This window comes from Marmota monax, unplaced genomic scaffold (genome assembly GCF_021218885.2).
Source record: "Marmota monax isolate L192 unplaced genomic scaffold, Marmota_monax_Labrador192_F-V1.1 WCK01_AAM20220418_F8-fsc00056, whole genome shotgun sequence".
In the NCBI taxonomy this organism is placed as follows: Eukaryota; Metazoa; Chordata; class Mammalia; order Rodentia; family Sciuridae; genus Marmota; species Marmota monax.
This window is the reverse complement of record NW_026695212.1, coordinates 8,305,523-8,325,841: the sequence shown is the minus strand read 5'-3', so window position 1 is coordinate 8,325,841 and position 20,319 is coordinate 8,305,523. Positions and strand designations below refer to the sequence as shown.

General features: G+C 37.0%; 1 protein-coding gene across 4 annotated transcripts in view; it reads right to left on the bottom strand.

The window, feature by feature from the left end:
* Positions 1–266: 266 nt before the first annotated feature.
* The window catches only part of Lgr5 (leucine rich repeat containing G protein-coupled receptor 5), a 124,570-nt gene continuing 104,517 nt past the window's right edge, over positions 267–20,319 (bottom strand). For 2 of the 4 annotated variants that reach the window (XM_058574630.1, XM_058574628.1), the window contains 10 exons: positions 17,306–17,377; positions 16,969–17,037; positions 16,768–16,839; positions 13,359–13,424; positions 12,325–12,396; positions 8,346–8,417; positions 7,420–7,545; positions 6,146–6,291; positions 4,412–4,495; positions 267–3,060 (listed from right to left, as the gene is read on the bottom strand). In XM_058574630.1, coding sequence (XP_058430613.1) covers positions 1,949–3,060; positions 4,412–4,495; positions 6,146–6,291; positions 7,420–7,545; positions 8,346–8,417; positions 12,325–12,396; positions 13,359–13,424; positions 16,768–16,839; positions 16,969–17,037; positions 17,306–17,377 — 1,891 coding nt within the window. In that variant the 3' untranslated portion in view covers positions 267–1,948. The remainder of the gene's footprint in view (positions 3,061–4,411; positions 4,496–6,145; positions 6,292–7,419; positions 7,546–8,345; positions 8,418–12,324; positions 12,397–13,358; positions 13,425–16,767; positions 16,840–16,968; positions 17,038–17,305; positions 17,378–20,319) is intronic. The other 2 variants (XM_046430667.2, XM_046430666.2) reach the window with 1 other exon arrangement.

Here is a 20,319-nt window from a genome sequence, read left to right as displayed (position 1 = left end):
GGCCAGTGTAAGTTCTGACTTATAAAATCCAGACTATCACTAGGAACAATAAACTTTACCAATGTCATGACAAAATGACTTATCAATCCAGGAGTTAGCAAAAATATTTTGGTTTGTTCTTATGAAAAATTATTTTTTAATATGGCTAATGTATTTAAAGTATGAGAGTGCAAATATTTACATAGCAAATGTACTTAACCTCCCAAATTAAAAACATTAGGGGACCGTATGTCTCCTTATGGGTTCAATAAATAGACATGAAAATATTTTGTTTTATAGTCACACATTTTATTACAAATTTATTTTGTATCCAATAGAAAAGCAAATTTGGAATCTATTTACAAGTATTATATATTTACATATATTACATACAGTTGATGAATTTAAAGAAAATGGACAGAGAAACAATATATATGGAAGGCTATGCCACTGTACATGGTTTATTATCATGGTCTTTAATGTCACTGATTCTTTACTGTAATAAATACAGTTCTATATTTACACATCTTATAAAACATCTCATAAATGTATTTTTTTAAATTCCAAGTTAAAACATCTGATCAAAATAAACATGCTTATATAAAAATAAATCTACCTAATAGCTTTTTGGTTTGGGTATAATGAAACTAATGTAGGATAATAGAAGTTAAGACTTAATCCTTTGACTCTTCATATTTAATAATTTGTCTCTTATAATATCTAACACATGTATTAATATGGAATAATCAGAGGAGTAATGTTCCTCACATCAAGTGGTTGATCCAGAGAGAATGTAGCTAAAACCAAGGTAAATAAACAAGATAAAATATTACCAAGTCTCTATTGAGTCCAAGGCATTGTCCAAATTGTGGCCAGAGGGACTAGAAATACATGCATGAGAAGTTTTATGGGTGGACTTAATTTTTGTTATGTATGCACTTGATCGTTATCTTAAGGTGCACAACCATTGAATCAATGATAAAGTCTTTTACAAAAAATGTGCACTCAATCAGAAATTAAAAAAAAAAAAATCCCACATGCTTGCTATCTTTTCTAGATATGTTCACTGCCTGCAATGGACTTCCTTTCTGAGCTTTGGACACCAAGGACTTAAAATGAATTAGACAAGACAGCTTTGCCTGTACATGATTGCCTTGGAATAATTTAATAATTTCAGTTAATTTGCCTTTCAAAATATTTATAATCAGTTGTGGGTTTCTTTTCTTTTCTTTTTTTTTTTTTTTTTTAATTCTGGGGATTGAACCCAGGGCCTTGTGCATGCAAGGCAATCACTCTACCAACTGAGCTATAGCCCCAGCCCCTGTAATCAGTTTTATTCCATAAAACCATAGAGTGCTGAGTCCTAAAACCCAGTATTTGTAAAAATGATGTGACTATAGATGACTTAATACTGCCTTATATTATCCAGAACTGGTGACTGAGAAGGATCTTCTCTGAGGAAAGGCAAAGGCAGACTAAAGCATCTCCATATAGTCATTAAAATGAAATCCTGTGGGCCATAGTCTTTTATAAGTAATGTAAGCCATTTCAAACCTTCACTTTCCCAATACTTTCAAACGTATTTTAAGAGATTTGGGAGTTTAAATAAACCCATTTTGTAAGCAAGTGAGTCTTCTCCACTGAGCTCATATTGGTGAGTTTAAAGAGAATGCAAAATCATGGAGACTCTTTTATTAAAGAGCATTTCAATTTGATTTTTTGATCTGGGTCAATATCAGTAATGTGACTGATCTATCTCTTAGCTCAACAACATACAAGCAGCATTTAGATTTGTATTTCACTCTCAAGTATCAATAGGTATCAGTTTTATCACACTGAGAGGTTATTTTATTTTATTTTTTGGTTTTTAAACCCAGTTTCACCCCAGTCTTCTTAGCTACTGCTCTGATGTCCTCAATCTCACATTTTCAAGTTCCCATCTTTTGAAAAACTTTTACTTACATATTAATTAGAGACATGGGACAAATGCTACAGATGAAAGATGACAGCTTTCCGTCACTGTATAAGCTGGCGATGACACAGAATTGGAAGGCAGGTCGTAGGCTATGCTGGCGCTGGTGAAGGTTACCAAGGCTTGGGTTGAGTCACAGGACTGTTTCTCAACATCATCTGAGTTAACAGATATCAAGCTTGGGTGTTTTGATCTTGTCCAGAGGTGGGTTTGCTTTTCCAGGCTCCCCAGATCCTCCTTAAAGTGGGGATTGAAGAGGATGTAAAGAAGGGGATTGAGACAGGCAGGAAGTGGGACAATCACTAGAAGGATAAATTTAATTACTTCAGGACTGATAAATGTGAGGTTCAGCAAAGAGGAGAAGGATAAGAAAGCCACCGGGCAGTAAAGGATACAGTTGGTGAAGAGCAACAGAGCAATGTGTTTCACCATGGAACAGTCCCAGATATTCTCCAGGTCTCCCTTCTCCAAGTTGCAGTAGAGCTTGGTGTAGGCAATGGTCATTATGAGGAAGCAAAGGGAGTTGAGCAAGACAAGAGCCACCATGTAGCCAGTGGTGCTGGGTTCCCCAAAGGGAAGGGGCAGGCAGAGAGGGGAGGCACTGTACTCACTGCCACCCAGCAGAGGAACTGTGGCGATGGTCAGGGCCAGCAGGGCACAGAGCAAAATAATTGCTTTCAGGCTAGAAAAAGGAGTTTTCATTTCAAATCTTGCAGAACACTTCACAGAAAACCCACGCTCCAGGGCTGCCAGAGTAAGCAGGAAAACAGATGATTCCGAAGCAAAAATGGACAAAAACCCAATTATTTGGCAACCGACCCCATTCTCCCACCATGCACCGTGCTGCGCAAAGCTGCCAAAAGTGAATGCATCTATGGCAGCCAGCACAGTGCTGGAGACACCCATGAGCATGTTCATCACTGCAATGACCCCAATCAACAGTTTTATGGAGGAAATGTACAGAGGGGATCTGAACACTGTTGAAATCACCAAGGTGTTGCAAGAAATCGCCAGAACTACTATGATCCACACTCCGATTCTGATCAGCCAGCTACCGAACAGGTGTTCACAGGGCTTGAAAGGGCCTGAAAGTTCAAGGAAGAAAAAGGCTGTGTTTCAAATTAGAGTTGACAACTCTTACCAAATTGTCCTTTTGTTTCTCTTATTAGGACAGCAAGAGATAAAGGCCAGTAACAGTCATCATAACTCACAGTACTGCATGGCATGCTCCACTTTCGCAAACCACTGTTGGGATCACCTTGGAGTTTCTGCCGCCCTGACTGATCACACCAGGTACTCATGTACATAGAGAATGAAAATGGGGCCTTCAGTCACTTGATTAAAGGTCTCCAAAATATAGCAGTGTTGGGACCAGGTGAAAAGCTATATAGCCTGCTCTTTTCATATTTTTCAGAATGCTTCAGTAAGGTTTCTACAGGAAGAAAATGAGAATCCTAGGGAAATACTTCATAACATTAGGATATCAAGTATGGGGAGTATGAATACACATTTCATGAAAGTCTCATCTTAGTTTTAGATTGACATTTGTTGTTAGGTAATGGTATAGTTTGGATCTTGAATGGTCCCCAAAGGCCCATGTAGTGAAGGCTTGGTCCCCAGTTTGTGGCCCTGTTGGGAAGGGGTAGAAACTTTAAGAGGTGAGGCCTAGTGAAAGGAAGTTAGGTCATTTGGGGTGTGGCCTTGAAAGGAATATTGGGACCCTGGCCCCTATTTTTCCTGTTTCTTTCCTTCCCTGCTCCCATGAGATGAACAGCTTCCTTCTCCATGTGCTACTGCCATGATATACTGTGCTGCAAAAGACCCAAAGCAATATGGCCAAGCAACCATGGTCTGAAACTATGAGTCAAAATAAACATTTTCCCTTATTAAGTTGATTATCTCAGTTATTTTGTTACAGGAAGGTGACAAACACAGGGAACAGACTTGATCTAATTGTTGAAAATAAAATATTAACCATTGCCAGTTGTCTTTTTTCAACTGGCTCATCTGTTTCTGGAAACAGGACAATTAAGTGAATTATTTGAGAAAAAAAAAAAAACAACACCACCAAACTTATTTATAAAAACCATTATTTGCTTTCACCAAATGGTTATTTATGTAAGAGAAGATTTAAATCACTTTTTAAAAGTCAGTGATTATAGAAAACAAGCCATTTCAGGCTAAAAGGCTAACTGGTTTAAGAATAACATATACCTCTAAATACATGCTTGATTCTTTAGTTTCTATGACCTGAATCATAAGTTTCCTACAAAACTCCCATTTTTGAATGGAGAACAATTCCAGGAATGAACACTTATAAGTATTTTACACCCTTGTTCCCCAAGAGGGACACTGATGAGCCACAAGGTAGACTGGATTTAGTTCTGAAGTGTAGCCACAGTGTTGATGGCATTAGAATCAATAGTGGATGCTACAGCTGGGCATTTCTATGCTTCTCACCTGGAGAAGGTGAACACTGCACTGAATGAAGGGCTTTCAGGTCTTCCTCAAAGTCCAGCAGGAAATCTTCCAGGTCACGCTCATCTGCAGGAAGAAGACCTGGAATGATTAGTTCTATCTCCTTTCAAGGGACTGAATTCCAGGAAAGAGTATCTTGGGTCGCCCTCCAGATATAATCTGTCACAAAGGGAAGTGAAGGCAAGACCACCTGCCTTTCCCTGGGCTTTAGCTTTCTTGAAAGTCTATTATAAAGTTGTGTTGGACGTTCTACTCAAGCTCCTATGACGTAGTGTTCCATGGGTGAGGGAGAGTGACTCCAGACTCTAGGTTATAACATCTAAGCACTCTCATTCTGTTCTTGTTCCCTGGAGGTCTTGGCCTTAATTCTTACTAACCTAAATTATAGGACGACTATGGGCTTCTCCATATAGTGCAGGGGATACTACAGTAGCCACGGTGCCCAGGTTCTGGGCTGTGTTCTCTGAGCACAAAAGGGAGAATCAGGGACAATAATTTTCAATCTTCCTTGGGGGATTCTGTGTAACAGAGAACAAGTAAAAGTAACTACTTGGTACATGGTTTAACTATTCATGAAACAGGAGATTCACAGTCTAATACACTTTCCTAAAGATGTGAATTTGATTGTATTGTGTGGGACTTGGGCACCAGTATTTTTAGAAAGCTTCGGTGTGATTCTAACAGGGGGCCCAGAGTTGAGAATTACTGCTCTTGAAAATAATTACTATGAAGGACCTTATTTCTCTTGTTTATTATGTACCTCCAGGGTCTAGTATAGTGCCTGACACATGGTAGGCACTTTAATTTTTTAAATGCATGAAGGTAGTAAAAATTAGAATGTGTAAGGCAAAAAGAGCAAAAACAAAGCAAGAACCAGAGCAAGATTCATGCTATGGCCTAAAATAGGGGGGAGGGAAGAAAAATAAAATGCGCCAAAGGCCAAGATATCAGCTCCTTAAGTCAATACGCACACAGGGAGAAATGTTAAGGTAATCCTAAAACAGACTGAATCACACTTGCTTTGGAATCAACAAATCATTAAGGCCTAAAGAATGAGCAGTCCTTCTGTTCAAACCCTGTGCAAACTCGTAGGGTTGGCAGGGAAAAGAGAAGGTGTTGCCTGAGGCGCCTCCCCATCACCACAGGTGTGGTTGAGGTGCATTGCTGTCTGTCTAAGTAACGTCTTACTTCAAGGAGAGCCAAGGGCCTCACAGACATTATCTCACTCCACCTTCCTGACAGATACCTGTGTGGGGGGTGAGTGGGGAGAATGATTTAGAATTGGTTGGATAAGAAGCTGAATTCTTAAGTCCTACTGTTAAAATACAGAGGAATGTCCCCAGGCCATAAGACTAAAAATAGATTTTGTCTTTTGGAGACAAAAGCTCAGCAGCAAGGTTGAAAAAAGTCCCCACAGGAATGGTACCTTTCTAAAAGTTTATGGAAATACCGATATCAGTAATCACCCCTGAGGACAACCCATGATAAGGAAGATCTAACCATGAATATAAATGTTAAGAATTCACCAACAGAACAGATGAACTTTTATAATAAACCCAGAGGGAGCTTTCTCTTTCTCTGCAAGTCTTTCAAAGGGGGCTTGATTCTTGCTGGGTTGGTTACTTAAAGACTGGTCTGAGTTCAGATGATCTGTTTGATGACTTTTCTCCACCCTTCTGATCTCAATTTCATTACTGTTGACCTAGCAGGATTTACCTTGAACCAGAACCATCCCAGCGTCTTTCTTATGAAGGTCATCCACACTGCTGTTGTCACCTTTATTCCACTGATTAGGAATTTTATAGATGTTCTCACACACTCCAAATTCACAGCACTGGTAAGCATAAGGCATTTCTATAATCCTTTAGAAGCACAAGACAAAAAACACAGCTTGAAAGATGGGTCATTAAATGGAGTGTTTGTCATTTTTTTTTACCAAATGATTCTACCTTTGGATTTTAACCTAAATAAATAATCCAAATATAAATTCTGTGCATAAAGATGTTCATTACAGTGCTACTTATAACAATAATGGAGTTAATAAAAATTATCACCACGAAATGTTGGTAATTGCTGAAGCTGAGTGAGTCAACTTCCATCACTCACAGGATAGGAAATTTCCATAATAAAAGGGTTTAAAAAATGCTAGCAAGGGCTGGGGCTGTCGCTCAGTGGCAGAGCGCTTGCCTAGCATGTGTGAGGCACTGGGTTCATCCTAAAAACTAAACAAATAAAGGCATGCTGTCTATCTACAACTATACAAAAAAATTTTTAAATGCTAGGAAAACTATGGTAACATTATGTTGTAACATTATTTAAATAGCTAAAACTTGATATAAATGTCTATGCATATTTTGAGTCTAATAATTAAATAAATGAAACAAAGTCTAGAAAGAAAAAAACACATAAAAATGTTGTTTGGAGGGGCATTTTTTAACATTTTTTTCTCTCTTCCATTTTACAAACTAACTTTTGGCGTTATATTATTTTAATGATATTGAAAATATATTAAAAAGTATTGTGTTTAAAACATATGTATATGTATGTATACACATATATACATATATAATCTTTCAAGATACTTCTTTACAGCTAATAAGCATAACAGGTTTTGAAGTGCACAACTTCCCCAAATATTAATTTAGCACATTTCAGTATAACATATACACAAGCTAGATCAATTAAAATTTGTAAACAGAGTACTATAATGTTATAATGTTATTTAATTATCTGTCCTAGTTTATGTTCAATGGATCAATGATTTTCAAACTCTTTCCATGAACTCTCTAATTCTGGGAGGCATCTTTGAGAAGGATGCCTTCATCCCACTTCAGGGCTTGTTCTAACCATGTCCAGGGGTGGGGGACTTGAGAGCATGAAATGCAATTCAAAAGTGTCCTGTGACCTCATAAATTTAGAAAACCACTATAACATGTCTATTATTTCACATGACTACAAACGTATCTTATTAGTTTTAATGACAAACTCACTTGAGTTCTGGAAAGTTTTCAGATGATATCAAGGTCTGTAAGGCATGATTTCCTGTTAATTTTAAGTGAGTTAAACCATGTAACCCAGTTACAGGAAAAGACGACAGGAGGTTGGACGATAGGTCCCTGCAAAACATCAAACAACAATTGGCTTTTAGTTTGTGTTAGCATAAAACGTTTAGGTTAAAAAAGCATTCTAAAGATGATTAAACTGCTCAATAAAAACTTCTAAGCAGAGTCCTGAGTCTTTTTTTGCTGTGTGTGTGTCTTTACTCTTAATGGTAAAAGTAACCATTTTTGGTTTTAGCTCTTGACAACTTTTCTATTTGCAATCAGAATTGCAGGGGAAAAAGTTTTAACTGCATCCAAATCATTCTGCATTTGATTCCATTTTGCCAAATGGAGATATCTAAAATCAAGGGGGAAGTTGTTACATTTATTTGAAAATTAATAGGAAGTAGAGATAAAAAAAAAAAGTCAGGGCTTTATTCCCTCCCATCTTATCCTAAGTTCTACACAATTCTTATTTCCCTAGTAGATAAGAAAAAGGGAGAGAAAGGAGCAAGAGATGGAAAGAAGAGGAGGGAAAAATAAAGAGGGGGGTGCACAGGAAGGTTTTCCATTAGTCAAGATGGCAAGCAATAAAAAAGGAAGCCCTTCAGAACTGAATTGACATCTTCTTCCGTTCCACCTGATTACTCAGCAAAAATGGACTTCACCTGAATAATCAGAACCAGCTGTCACTCAGATCTCAATTATCCACTTAAGGGCCCATATGGCCCTGTAGGAGCAGGGAAGCTCCTCCCTGACTGTGACATAGCTGTAGGTGGAAAACACATTATGTCTTCAGCAAAATCAATTTTTTATTATCTAGATGGTCCCCATTTATTAAATGACATGCCATAAACAAGTAATGAAATACTCACAGCTTTATTAGTGATGGCAAAGTAGAAAATGCATCGGGGTGAATAATGGCAATTTTATTCCAAGCTAAATTCCTGTTTTTCAAGAAAGGACCAAAGAGATGATTACATATGAAAAAAAGAACATGTGAGGTTTTACCATATGCATTTAGTTCTCTATCAAAATTTAATTTCTGTACAGACCAAGCACAATTAGCTCATCAAACTGTCCTTCAGATAAAGACATTGATAATATAAAATGACTAAAGAGAGAACTTCAAATCAACTTTGTTTGAAGTAATCAAGGCCAAGTCATTCAGGTAGATATTTTGGGTTTTTATTCTCTTCTTGTTAAAAGGTTGACTTTAAAATGGCTGTAAAATTTTACTAGGGCTTTTCTAAAATGAGTGGGGGTAGGAGAGTGGGAAGAGACAAACTTTTGAGGTTCTTCTTCTTACAAGCAAGTAAATTTTTAAAAATGTCTCTGGATATGTAATGAAACACAAGTTAAAATTTGTGCATATCACCTATATATGTCAGACCTTGAAATAAAAAGATGCTTATAAGAAAACATCCAGGAAAGGATACTGATAAGAAAAAAAAAAAATCCTGTTGTGTTGGGGATCAAACTCAGGGCCTCATACACTCTAGGCAAACTTGCTACTGCTGGCTTGGAACTTGGATCCTTCTGCCTCAGCCTCCCAAGTTGGCTGTGATTGCAAATGTTTGTCACCATGCCTGGCTTCTGATAAAAAGAAAATTCTTATCTAGGATATGACTAAAATAGGGGCAAACATATATATTTGCCTTAAAATTCTTTTTTTTTAAATTAAACTTTAGTGTTTTAGTTTTTGATAGAATTTTATTTTTATTTATTTGTATGTGGTTCTGAGAATCGAACCCAGTGCCTCACACATGCTAGGCAAGCACTCCACCACTAAGCCACCACCCCAGCCCCCTGCCTTAAAATTCTTTGATAGCCAAGAAAAACTATGGTTTATGGGAAAATAAAATTCGCTTGCCACATACAGAGTGAAATGTAGACAATTAAGTTGAAATAATTTCTTTTATAAAAATGTCTATAAGTCATTAGAGATAAGAAATTCTATATTTTAAAAAAAGGACTATGAATTTAAGATTTTTATTTTTAAAATGTTTAAAAAGTAAGGGTAACTAAGATATAGGCATTTGAAAAAATTGAAAGATCAAAGACAACTTTTCTTAGGTGAAGATGTATTGGGCTCCTGAGTTACCCTGGATGAATGTAATTTCAGAATATTCACATTCCCATTTGAAAGGTTCCTTAAGGGGACTTTCTTCCTTTTTTGGAGGAAATCAGAAGTCTTTGCACTGATCTCAGAACAGAAGATGGCAGGTAAGAAGCATGGCGGGTGGGAAAGCTTACAAATGGCAACTGTCTTCCATTGAGCTGCTCCAGGAATGCAAACCTACTGAGGTAAGTAACACCATCTGTTAAAGTCTTTTGGCAGAATTAAGAGCATAGGCATCCTGGGGAGCTTCGCATCGTAGTAGAATATCTGGAATGTAAACTGATCCTGCCATGGGGCTTTATAGTGATTTGATTGGGTTTTAAGTAAAGAAGTACAAATTTAGATGTTCAAATAATGGTGCTTTCTGTCCAGTCTGCACATGCTGGAATCTCTGCAGCAGCCCTGAAGGCATCATCTTCCACTCTCTTGTCCTGCTCTGTTTGATTTCCCAATGGGGACCCCAGTAGGGAGAGGCCAGGTCAGGGCACTTGTGGTCTGCTCCTTCCCTGTTTTGGAATCTACACAGGTTCTCAACCACTGCAAGCCTCTCCATGATCAAGCTCTTTCTTGCTCTGGAAACACAATTTTCTCCCAGTATCTCTTTAGCCCTGGTCTTGGTGATGCTGCTGGTTTCTGCAGATCTAATACCCTTGCTTGCTCACTGCTGCACCTATGTAGGTGACCCTTTATTTGAACTATTGGGGGTGAATTCTGTTTCCTGCCAGGATCTTCACTGATATACTCTGAAAGACTATATACTTACTCTAATAATAACAACATTGTTACATACTTACTATGTGCTAGTACAATTACGACATTTTTTACATGTGCTATCTCATAACCTTCAACACCCCTAAAAGGTAGATACTATTATTATCCCTGTATTACTGATGAGGAAGTGGAGATATATGTGAAAAGTCAGTTGCTCAAAGTCACAAAGTAATCTCAGAAGCTGGATTCAATCTCAAGCTTACTGGCTCTGGAGTCCCTGATCTTTTCTCATGTTTGAACTCTTAAGTAAATAAATGAGAGAGCCACTGCACTAAACCCTGTAGAAAGAAGACAAAAAAGTTCTTGTTTTAGGTGGGGCATAGTTCATCCAATGCCAATGCCAATGTTAAGTCCTACAGTAGAGAATGTGCAAAGTGCATCAGAATGGAGTGGGCTCAAAGACAGACCATCTGTCTTGTGGGATGTCAAGGGGACAAATGAAGTGTGGGGAGGAATCCAACAGTCAATGGGAAGGAGAAACAGCAGCCAATGTGATGGGACTGGGAAAGTGTGGGAGACAGAAGAGGCAGAACCAGGAGTTTGTAATCAGATTTTGGAGAGAGGTGGGATATCGAGTCTTGATCTTGAAGATGGCAGGGGAATAACAAGAAGGTGTCCCAAGCAGGGAAGTTGTGGACTTCTACGTAAGAAAGATTGCTTTTACATCTCTTTGGAGAATGAATGGGTGGTGGCAAACAGGAGGAGGAGGAGGATGGTGATCCTGATGAGTCACTAGGCCTTGGTGGGAAGAGTGGAGAGAGAAGAAATTGAAATTGGCAGAGTTAGGAAGTGACAGGATGTGAAGTCTAAGGGAAAGAGGAATTCAGGGGGGCTCCAAATTAGCCTTTGGAGTCTGTGTGACATTCTTCTGGTATCTTTAGAGGTCAGCCTGTTAAAGGAGAACTGACTTTTGAAAATAGCCACAACTCAAACCTGCTGGATAGGACAGGTAATAAAAGTAGATTGTGTATGTGTGTGTGTGTACACACACACACACACACAAGTAAAATAACTACACAAGTAGACATAATGCAAAAGTAAGAAAAGGGCAACACACAAGAGGTTTTTGTTTTTTGGTGGGGGGAGATAGAAGAAAGTGAATAAATGAGGTAAATTTAAAATGTTTTAAGATGTGATAGTATTTTGCCAAAGTAGAGTTGCTCAAAAGTTAAGAAAAACTTTAGAAGTCAGTGGAAGAAAAGGTTTTTAACAAACATACTACTTCATTCTAAACATTATAATATCATCACCATTCATCAAAAATCTTGTTGAATTCAATTTCAGGATAGAAAAAATTTAACTGTCATTTCATAAAATTATCTGTTTCTCTTTTTTAAAGTAAAAATTTAAATAATACCACTTCTTAATTTTAAAAACAGGCAATGTTTTCAATCATAAAATGGAATTAAATTATTATAAGTTATAATTTCTTGAGTAATGGAAGTATTTTTTGGACAGTTATGCTCTAACCTTAAGGGTCTTGTTAAAATGCAGATGCCCAGGCCCCACAGCAGAGATTTTAACTCATGAGGCAGTTGAGGACCTGAATTTTGCATTTTTTTTTTTTTTACCATCACCTCCTTAAGCACTTTGAGACACATAGAACCTTAAACTAGGAAGGAAAATGAGGCAGGAATAATTGTGTGATCATCCCATTTTTGTGCCAACTGCCAATTCTAGGCTGAACAGAAGCATATTGTATAGGCTCTTCAACAGCTTGGTTCCTTATCTTTTCATCAAAGTTGCATGTCTGCTCACTGGCAGAGAGCAGAACTGTAAACTTATTACTTTTGAATTTATTCCTGGAAGTTATCAGAAGCAAAATATTTGCCTTTTCATAGCAAATATATGCACCGAGACCCAATAATGTGAGTATGGAATGAAGAGAAAATGTTAGGGAATGGCCCCCAAGAGAAGGAAAGTGCTCTGTGTTGTGGTGGGTGCTGGGAGGTGGTACTCACAGAGATCGGAGGCCAGGCAATTGCTGAAAAGTGTTGACTTTAATTTCATAGATTTCATTATGTCGGAAGTCACTGAAATGACAGAATTCCGAAGACTGATTTCAAAGTTACAGGTTTCAAAGATTACAAAGTTTTACAGAGGGATTACCTGTGACTATTAAGTAACTTTTTTTTTGTTTAAAAATGAAAATTACAATTATGCACTTAAATAAGCTGCTCTCTTTCAAAACAGCTCAGTCCCTTGGGAAGATATAAAACCATATTCCAGACATGCCATCATCTTTACAAACACTTGAGGATGCGTCTCCTGGCCCTGCCCTCAGAGTTCTTCTTGTGTTCTTTGAAAGTCTTCAGGAGTGTCAAATCTTTACCTTTTGAAAGATACATTTGCTTTATTTTTCTGTCTTAATCACTCCAAGGCTTTTAGAGAAAATTGCAAGTGTGAAAGGGTAGATGGTTAATATTGTTTTGGTGAAAGTGAAGTCTGACTATAAAGGCACTGGGCTGATGTTTTTTTAGGAGATGTAATTAAATATTATAATTCTTTAATTGATTCAAATAATTTACTTAGGTCAAAAATGTTTCATGCGTAAGTAGCATCTGTGGCACTTCAACTATGACAAATATGGCATCTCCTATAAAGCTGGCAGTTATGAAACAAACACAACAACAAACCCAAGTCCTCCCATATTAAAAAAAAATAATAATAATACCAAATCATTGATGTATACATTTGGTTCTACTTGTAGAAGAAAAATTCCAAAGCTTAGACAACCCCAGTTCACAACTTCACAGAGGTGGGGTGTGGGGGCAGGGCGGGAAAGCAGATGTATAATAAATGCTGTGTTGATATTATAGTACAAAGCATCATAAAGTATTATGGTCTGTTTTCCAGTAAGTCTAGTCGCTGACAAGATCACACTTTATGTATGTAAGAAAAAATACATTTCGTGTCTTGCCAGTGAGCCACATAGTAAACCTGAGTTTGGTCTCTTTTTTTTTGCCAGGTAACTTAGGGACTCTCATAGACGTACATTTTCTGAAGCTTTTGGCAGACTGAAAAACTGGGTAGATCTTCTAACAGGTTGTAAGACAGATCTCTGAAAAACAGAACATGTTATACATTAATTGTGAGGAAACATGCCTCTCTCTTCCTTTTCTCTCCAAGATATTATATCCCCCCCACCATAGGCTGACCCTAGAAGCTTCCACAGCCCTGCCAGGCAGCAGGTAGTCATAGGCATTATTGGATTAAGTAATGGATTCCAATGTTTACAGAAATGTAAATATTCTAATTCTTTAATTGATTTAAATAATTTACTTACTTATATTTCATTAGTGATGATCTACAATGTTCTAGCTATTATTTTACTGAAATGAGTACAAATTAAATAATCTGTCTTTGAGAATCTTTATATCTCTATAGCTAACAGAAATCATTGTTTTCTAATGAACTTAAAAACAAAACCCAACAATTCAAAACAGCGCTAACTTTGAAATCAACACTACAGGTGGGGGAGGGAAATCTAAGAAAGTCTTCAGCCAAAACACAACAAATTACAGAATAACAAAAACATCTGGACATATTTATAGTATAATATAGCTAATCTAAAACAAGCCATGGTAATTTGCAGAAAGTTAAAAAAAAAACTGGTAACATAGATAGATTTTTAAAAAACTTCTCATGTTTTAAAACTTCTCATGTTTTTCAACTAACACATTTTCTTGCCTGATTCTAATTCTTAAAACTAGATCACCAGTAAGCAGCTGAAAAAATTCATGCTGTTTTCTAAGATACTTTAAAATTTCTCTATTTTTACAGTGGATCACTTTATCTTACATTTTCTGAGGAAATGGTGTTTAGATAGGAATAGAATTCAGTTATTAAACATAAATAGTTTGAATAAAGGTGTTTGCAGATGCATATTTGTAGTTCATACTAGAAGTTTGAAAGATGACCCTCAAATTCCAAACAAACAAAACACACCAAAGCAAACAAAAAATTCCACATCTATGCAAAAATACACCTGATTAACAATGTAGTATGTATTTTTGAAAAGTAGTGAATGTATTAAAATGGACACATGTATTATCAAAGATGATGATAATTTGGTTTACTCATCTGTATAGGCTGCAAAAGGGGCCAAACCTTTCTTGTATACATTTTAGTAGAAGGTACATAAAATCTTCCATATAAAGCCATAGCATTGCTTTCTACCTTCTACTTGATAGTTTTCATAGCTAACATTGATTACGTACTTTTTATATAAAGGTACTATGTTTATAGCTTTACTTGGATTATCTATTATGAAGGAGATACTATGATTATCGACATATAATAATGAAATGATTTACCTAAGATTACCAGCTAGTAAGTGGGGAAAGTCACATATAGCCTGAAGTGTGGGTCAAACAATTCCCAAGAGGGTGAAGGAACTTGGAGGCAAAACAACACATATACAGTGAAATTTCCTCACGTCACAGGTACTCAGTGGACATTACAACCAAAGGAGGGGCTGTCTCAGACATACTTTCAAGTACATAAAATATCCTATATAAAGGCCACAGACCTGGTTCTAGTCTCCACTTCTATTAATTCAACTTGGTTAATCTGCATTGGTGTCTTTCTCAGTTCTCTCCTTAAATAGGAAGACACCTGCTTTGCTGATCTTTCAGGGGTGTCGTAATGGGCAAATGACATTACAAGTTGAAGTGCTTTGAAAACAAGATATTGTATTAATGTATTTGGGTTCTTTGGGGTCTTTCAAAAAATATTTCAGAAAAATAGGTTCAGGAGTCTTTGCTCTTAATGAGTTTGCTAGTTGGCCTTTATTTCTACTCTTCTGTACCTGGCAGTTTAACATTCACTATGTGACATAGAGGAAACAGATGTAATTTGAACACCAGCTCCCTTCCTTTCAGTTACATTATGTGAAATATTAATCAGGTTATTGATCCAGATTCCTCAAGAAATGTTGTTAATTATATCTATTCAGGGTTTCACAAGCAGAATTTAACATTGCCTCCCAAACTTCTACTACTTGCTGGATAGACACTTTCTCCTATTTATTCAAACTGACTATTTGAATTCAAACTCTGTTATTTTCTTGTAATGTGACTTTGCAATAACTCTGACATTCCTAATTCTCAGTTTTCTCATCTGGAGCTACACCTCATAAGGCATAAAGAAGGGGAGACTTGCTCTGTCTCCCTTCCTTCAGACACAGGTGCCTGATTCCAAGCCTACCATGTGGTGTTACTGTACCACCAGATCACTGAGCAACTGGGGTATCTACAGTTAATGCAGGACAGATGAGGCTGGACCTGAGGATTTTTCAGGAAGCAGGTTTATTTAAGCAGAGGGGCTCATGCCTAACAATCTCTGGGCCCTGAGTCTGGAAATTCTTTGAACTTCATGCCCAGTCGGTGGGAACTTAACAGTTACTCTTTGTCCCATATTCTTAGGCTAGACAGAGGTTTTAAAACTTTTTACCAAGAAAATAGAGATAGTATCTTTAGCACAGCAACAAGCTCTCTTTGAGACAGACTCTATCACACCTTTTGTCTGCAAACCTGGCACTTACAAGAAAGAGGAAGCTTCAAACCACAATGCTCTCTGCAGAAATCCTGTTGACAAGTTTTGAATCATGTGGCAGATATTCCCATTCTTCTACCTAGCAAATATAGTGCTGTGTGTTGTTCTGCTGCTAAGTAAAGCCTGTGGTGGAATTACAGGCATTGAACCATGATAGGTGTCTACTATGTGAGAGCAGAGGCATGGCAAGGGACCAAGGGCTCCTCTACTAAGGCCCAAAAATGCTTAGGAGGAAGGTAGTAGAGTTGAGGGGGGCTGAGGGAGAAGGCAGAAAGTAGAAGGTCAAAACCAGGCTCTTCAAGTCCCTATAACTCAATTTTCATAAAACATAGAAAAGGAAGTGGGAAAAGTCCCAAATCAATAGAATAACATAAGCAAGCTGTTTAACGATCAGGTGAAACATTAGAACATGGTACCCCCAACTACGAGAAGAATGTTTGGTCACCTTTACCAAGGTTTATGCCAGTTTGAAAACTTAGTTTTATATTTTGGCATTCAGCTTGGGCTGTTGATCCATTACACTATTTTGTTCTGCTCTGCAAAACCTTTAGAGGAGGAAATGAAGTAATTTTGGCTTGTTTATATCCATTTTCTGAAAGGAACACGTGCCAACTGGAACTCTCCTAGATGACTGTCAGCACTTGGAAACAAAGGGCACAAGGCCATGGTTACTGGGTCATGGTAGAGAGCCTGGACCAAAGCAGCCAACGGAGGAGGACTGACCTCCTAGAGACCTGCAAGGAAATAACTTTCTCCCCTTTTAAAGGATTATTAAAATAATGGCTACCATTTTACTCCTAAATGGAAGTTGTCTATTTACACAATGTTATCGCCTTACTGATACGCACAGCACTTGGAGATTAGGTAACTGATCACAGACGGTTTGAGGAAGAGATGAGATCTGTGCTCCAGTTAAAGTCCTGTTAAAACACAAACCAGACATTCACATATCACACAATGACATGTTTTGATTCACTGATGTTAAGGCTGATCAGGCATAAGGTCAGTGTATGTTCTGGCCAAAGTTAAGAGCCTACTCAAGTACTTACAGACTTTCCAGGTTGGCAGTTCCAGTTAAATCAGGAAATTCAGTTATTTGTGAGGCACCATTCAAAGTCCTAGAAGGAGAAATATGTAAGTGTTACTGGGAGAAGATTCCAGAAAGGGGCAGTTCTTATTGTCATTTTCAAAGCACTTCAACCTATAATACTCATTTGGTCTTCACAGAAATTCTTGGAGACAGAAGAGAAACAGGTACTTGGGGCTGGGGATATAGTTCAGTTTAGCATGCATGAGGTTCTGGATTCAAGATCAGTACTATAAAAACAAAAACAAAACAAAACAACAAAAACAAAAACAAAACACAAAACAGAAACAGATGCTTACAGTGTTCTTAGTTCAGGCAAATGTTGAAAAGCAGATCTCCCAACAAATTGGATGGGGTTGTCATAGAAATGTCTAAAAAAAAAAAAAATGCAAACACCAATGTCTTAGAATATCTGTTCGAAATGAATATGTTTGAAATTTCAACAAGTACAGGTATTTATGTAATTCTAATTATACTATATTACATAACATTCCTGATTATTTGATTCCAGGAAAACCTCAAAAGTGTTTTGACTTACATTAGAGACTTTTGGTAAGAAATCCATATTATATCAAATTTAAAATTTCTGACAGCAAGGCAGTTATAAATGATAGTTATTAAGCAAAAAAGCAAGTGAACTGACTGTAACTGTACTTAAAAACTTTCTCAGCCTCCAACACCTGTATAGCACCAACATTTTAGTGGCAAAAAGGTAATTCAAAGTATTGGTAATTGTACCATTAAAGAAAGATGTTTATATATCTATATCCACTGAAGGTTCTATCTGTGGGTTAAATATCATCATAACACAAGACTCTCTAAATTACTTAAGAGAAAATGGGGTTTTTCTCAACATTAGAGTTTTCTCAAGTTAATTATCACTTTAAAAGGTGAGATATTGGGATTGAGGTTGTGGCTCAGCAGTAGAACACATACAAGGCCCTGGGTTCTATACTCAGCACCACATTAAAATAAAGGTATTGTGTCCAAATAAAACTAGAAAATAATATTTTTAAAAAAGGTGAAATATTATTAGAACTTAAAAAATAATTTTACAGATATTTTCAATGTTATTTGAAATATATTTGAATTGCCTGGTCAATGGAGCCCCATATACTTAGCTGAGACAGCTTGTTAATTCAATTAAATTCAACAAATATTTATTGATGTCTGCTATGTTCAAAGCATGAGGTTAGGCAATATGGGAATTGGAAGACTGATCTATTAAAGAAGCTGTCATTGGGTATCCACTATGCATGTAAGCATTATTCTAGATGGTGGATTTTTAAAGAGGCATGGCAAAATGTTCTTGCCTTACAAGATTTTGGAATCAGTTGGGATAAAACAAATAAATAATAGCATATTACTTTCCACTTGACAAAGCATTTCCATATAGGCACACATCAACTGAGCCATGCAGCAACTTTGATCCATGGCATACATATTATTTTCTTCATTTTGGAGGAGAGAATTGAGGCTCAGAGACCTCAGAAAGCTCATTACCTCCTAGATCCTCAATTTTCTAATTTGTTAAACAATGATACATTAGCCATATGCTTTGTGTTAAGAATTAAAAGAGCCAATGTTTGTTTAGTGTCTGGCAAAGTACCTGGGCTACAGTTGTTACCGAATACCTTGGTCCTCTTGTGTTCTACCCTCTAACCTCTTCTTTTCTCTTGAGATTAGGCAATCAGTAAGAGAAAGAGTAGAGCTCGAATATACGCATTATGATTTAAAAATGGAATTTTCCTGGTAATGTCACATTGGCTTTTGATTATACTTTATGCTATGTAGATATAACTGTGTTTATATACATGTACAAATGTGAGTTCCCTGGGCAGGCATGAAGAAGAGGTGTGGTAGGATTGTAACTGCAGAGGTGGCAGTGAGGACAGGACATGGGAAGCATGCACAGAGATGGGGGAGACCAAAGGGGCTGGTTGTGACAGGAGGTGGAAAAGGATGTGGGAGCAAGGAGAGCAAAGTTTCAGGGAGAAAGTGGCCACAACCATCAAATAATGGCTTGGAGCTCTAATAACTACAGAGGCTGTTAGTCCTCCTCAGGAGCTATTAGCATATCAAAAGAGTGATTAAAAACTTCTGGCTTTCAAGGAAAGTGGAGCAAAGGCAATGCAATTTGCCAACCTCTTAATATGTAAATACCCTCTAATGAGGACTAATGTTTATTGGTCAATACAATTTAAAACCCTTAGCTTACCCAGATATTGCCAGAACATTTCAGAGATGATGAATGCTTTGTTTTGTTTGTTAGTTCAAAATATTTTTTCCAGTTGTCAGGGTTAATTGGGGCTCCAGATCACTTGTGACAAATGCCACATGGTTCCAGAAAGCCTCTTGATCTAGTTGGCTCAGGATGAACATCTGCCAAGAAGTGCCCCTGGAGTCTATGTTCAACAGTTGTCCTTCCTTTTCTGTGTTTGAGATTCCTCACCAATGACCCTGGGCCAATACCATGCCCCAAACATGCTTGGACAGGTGTCTTTTAACTAAGAGTAGACTAATTTTGGTTATCTCTTTATATTTCTAGTCTAATATCTCTTTATAGTTCTAGTCTAATAATATACTAGTATATTTTCATCTTCCTGTATGTAATCAATTGTCTGTGCTAAATGTGAAGCATAAAACTAGTTATGCTTTGTAATTGTAACCTTATTTTATTCTTGTACAGCATATAAATCTTTATACACACCTTTCTAGAACATATGCACCTTTCTAGAATTACATCTTTGTTGTTCTGTGAGTCAATGCTTGGGCTTGATAATGAGTAGACTTAGCATAAAACATTGCCCTTCCATCCCACACCAACTTAGGTTGGAGTCTACTGCTTGCCAAGTCCCATTTTCATATGATAATTTATTTATTCTTTATTTTTTTAAGGTTAAATATTTCTTTTTTTAATTTTTAAAATTTGTTCTTTTAGATACACATGACAGTAGAGTGTATTTTGAAATATTATACATACCTGGAGTATGACTTAATCTAATTTGGATTCCAATCTTGTGGTTGTACATAATGTGGAGTTTCAATGGTTATGTATTCATATATGAGTATAGGAAAAGTTATGTCCAGTTCATTCTACTGCCTCTCCTAATCTCATTCCCCTTCCTTCCCTTTATTCCCCTTTGTCTAATCCAATGAACTTCTATTACCCCCAACCTTTATATTGTGTGTTAGCATCTACATATTAGAACATTCAGCCTTTTTTTGGGGGGGACTGGCTTATTTCACTTAGCATGATAGTCTCCAGGTTCATCCATTTACCAGAAAATGCCATAATTTAATTCTTTCTGTG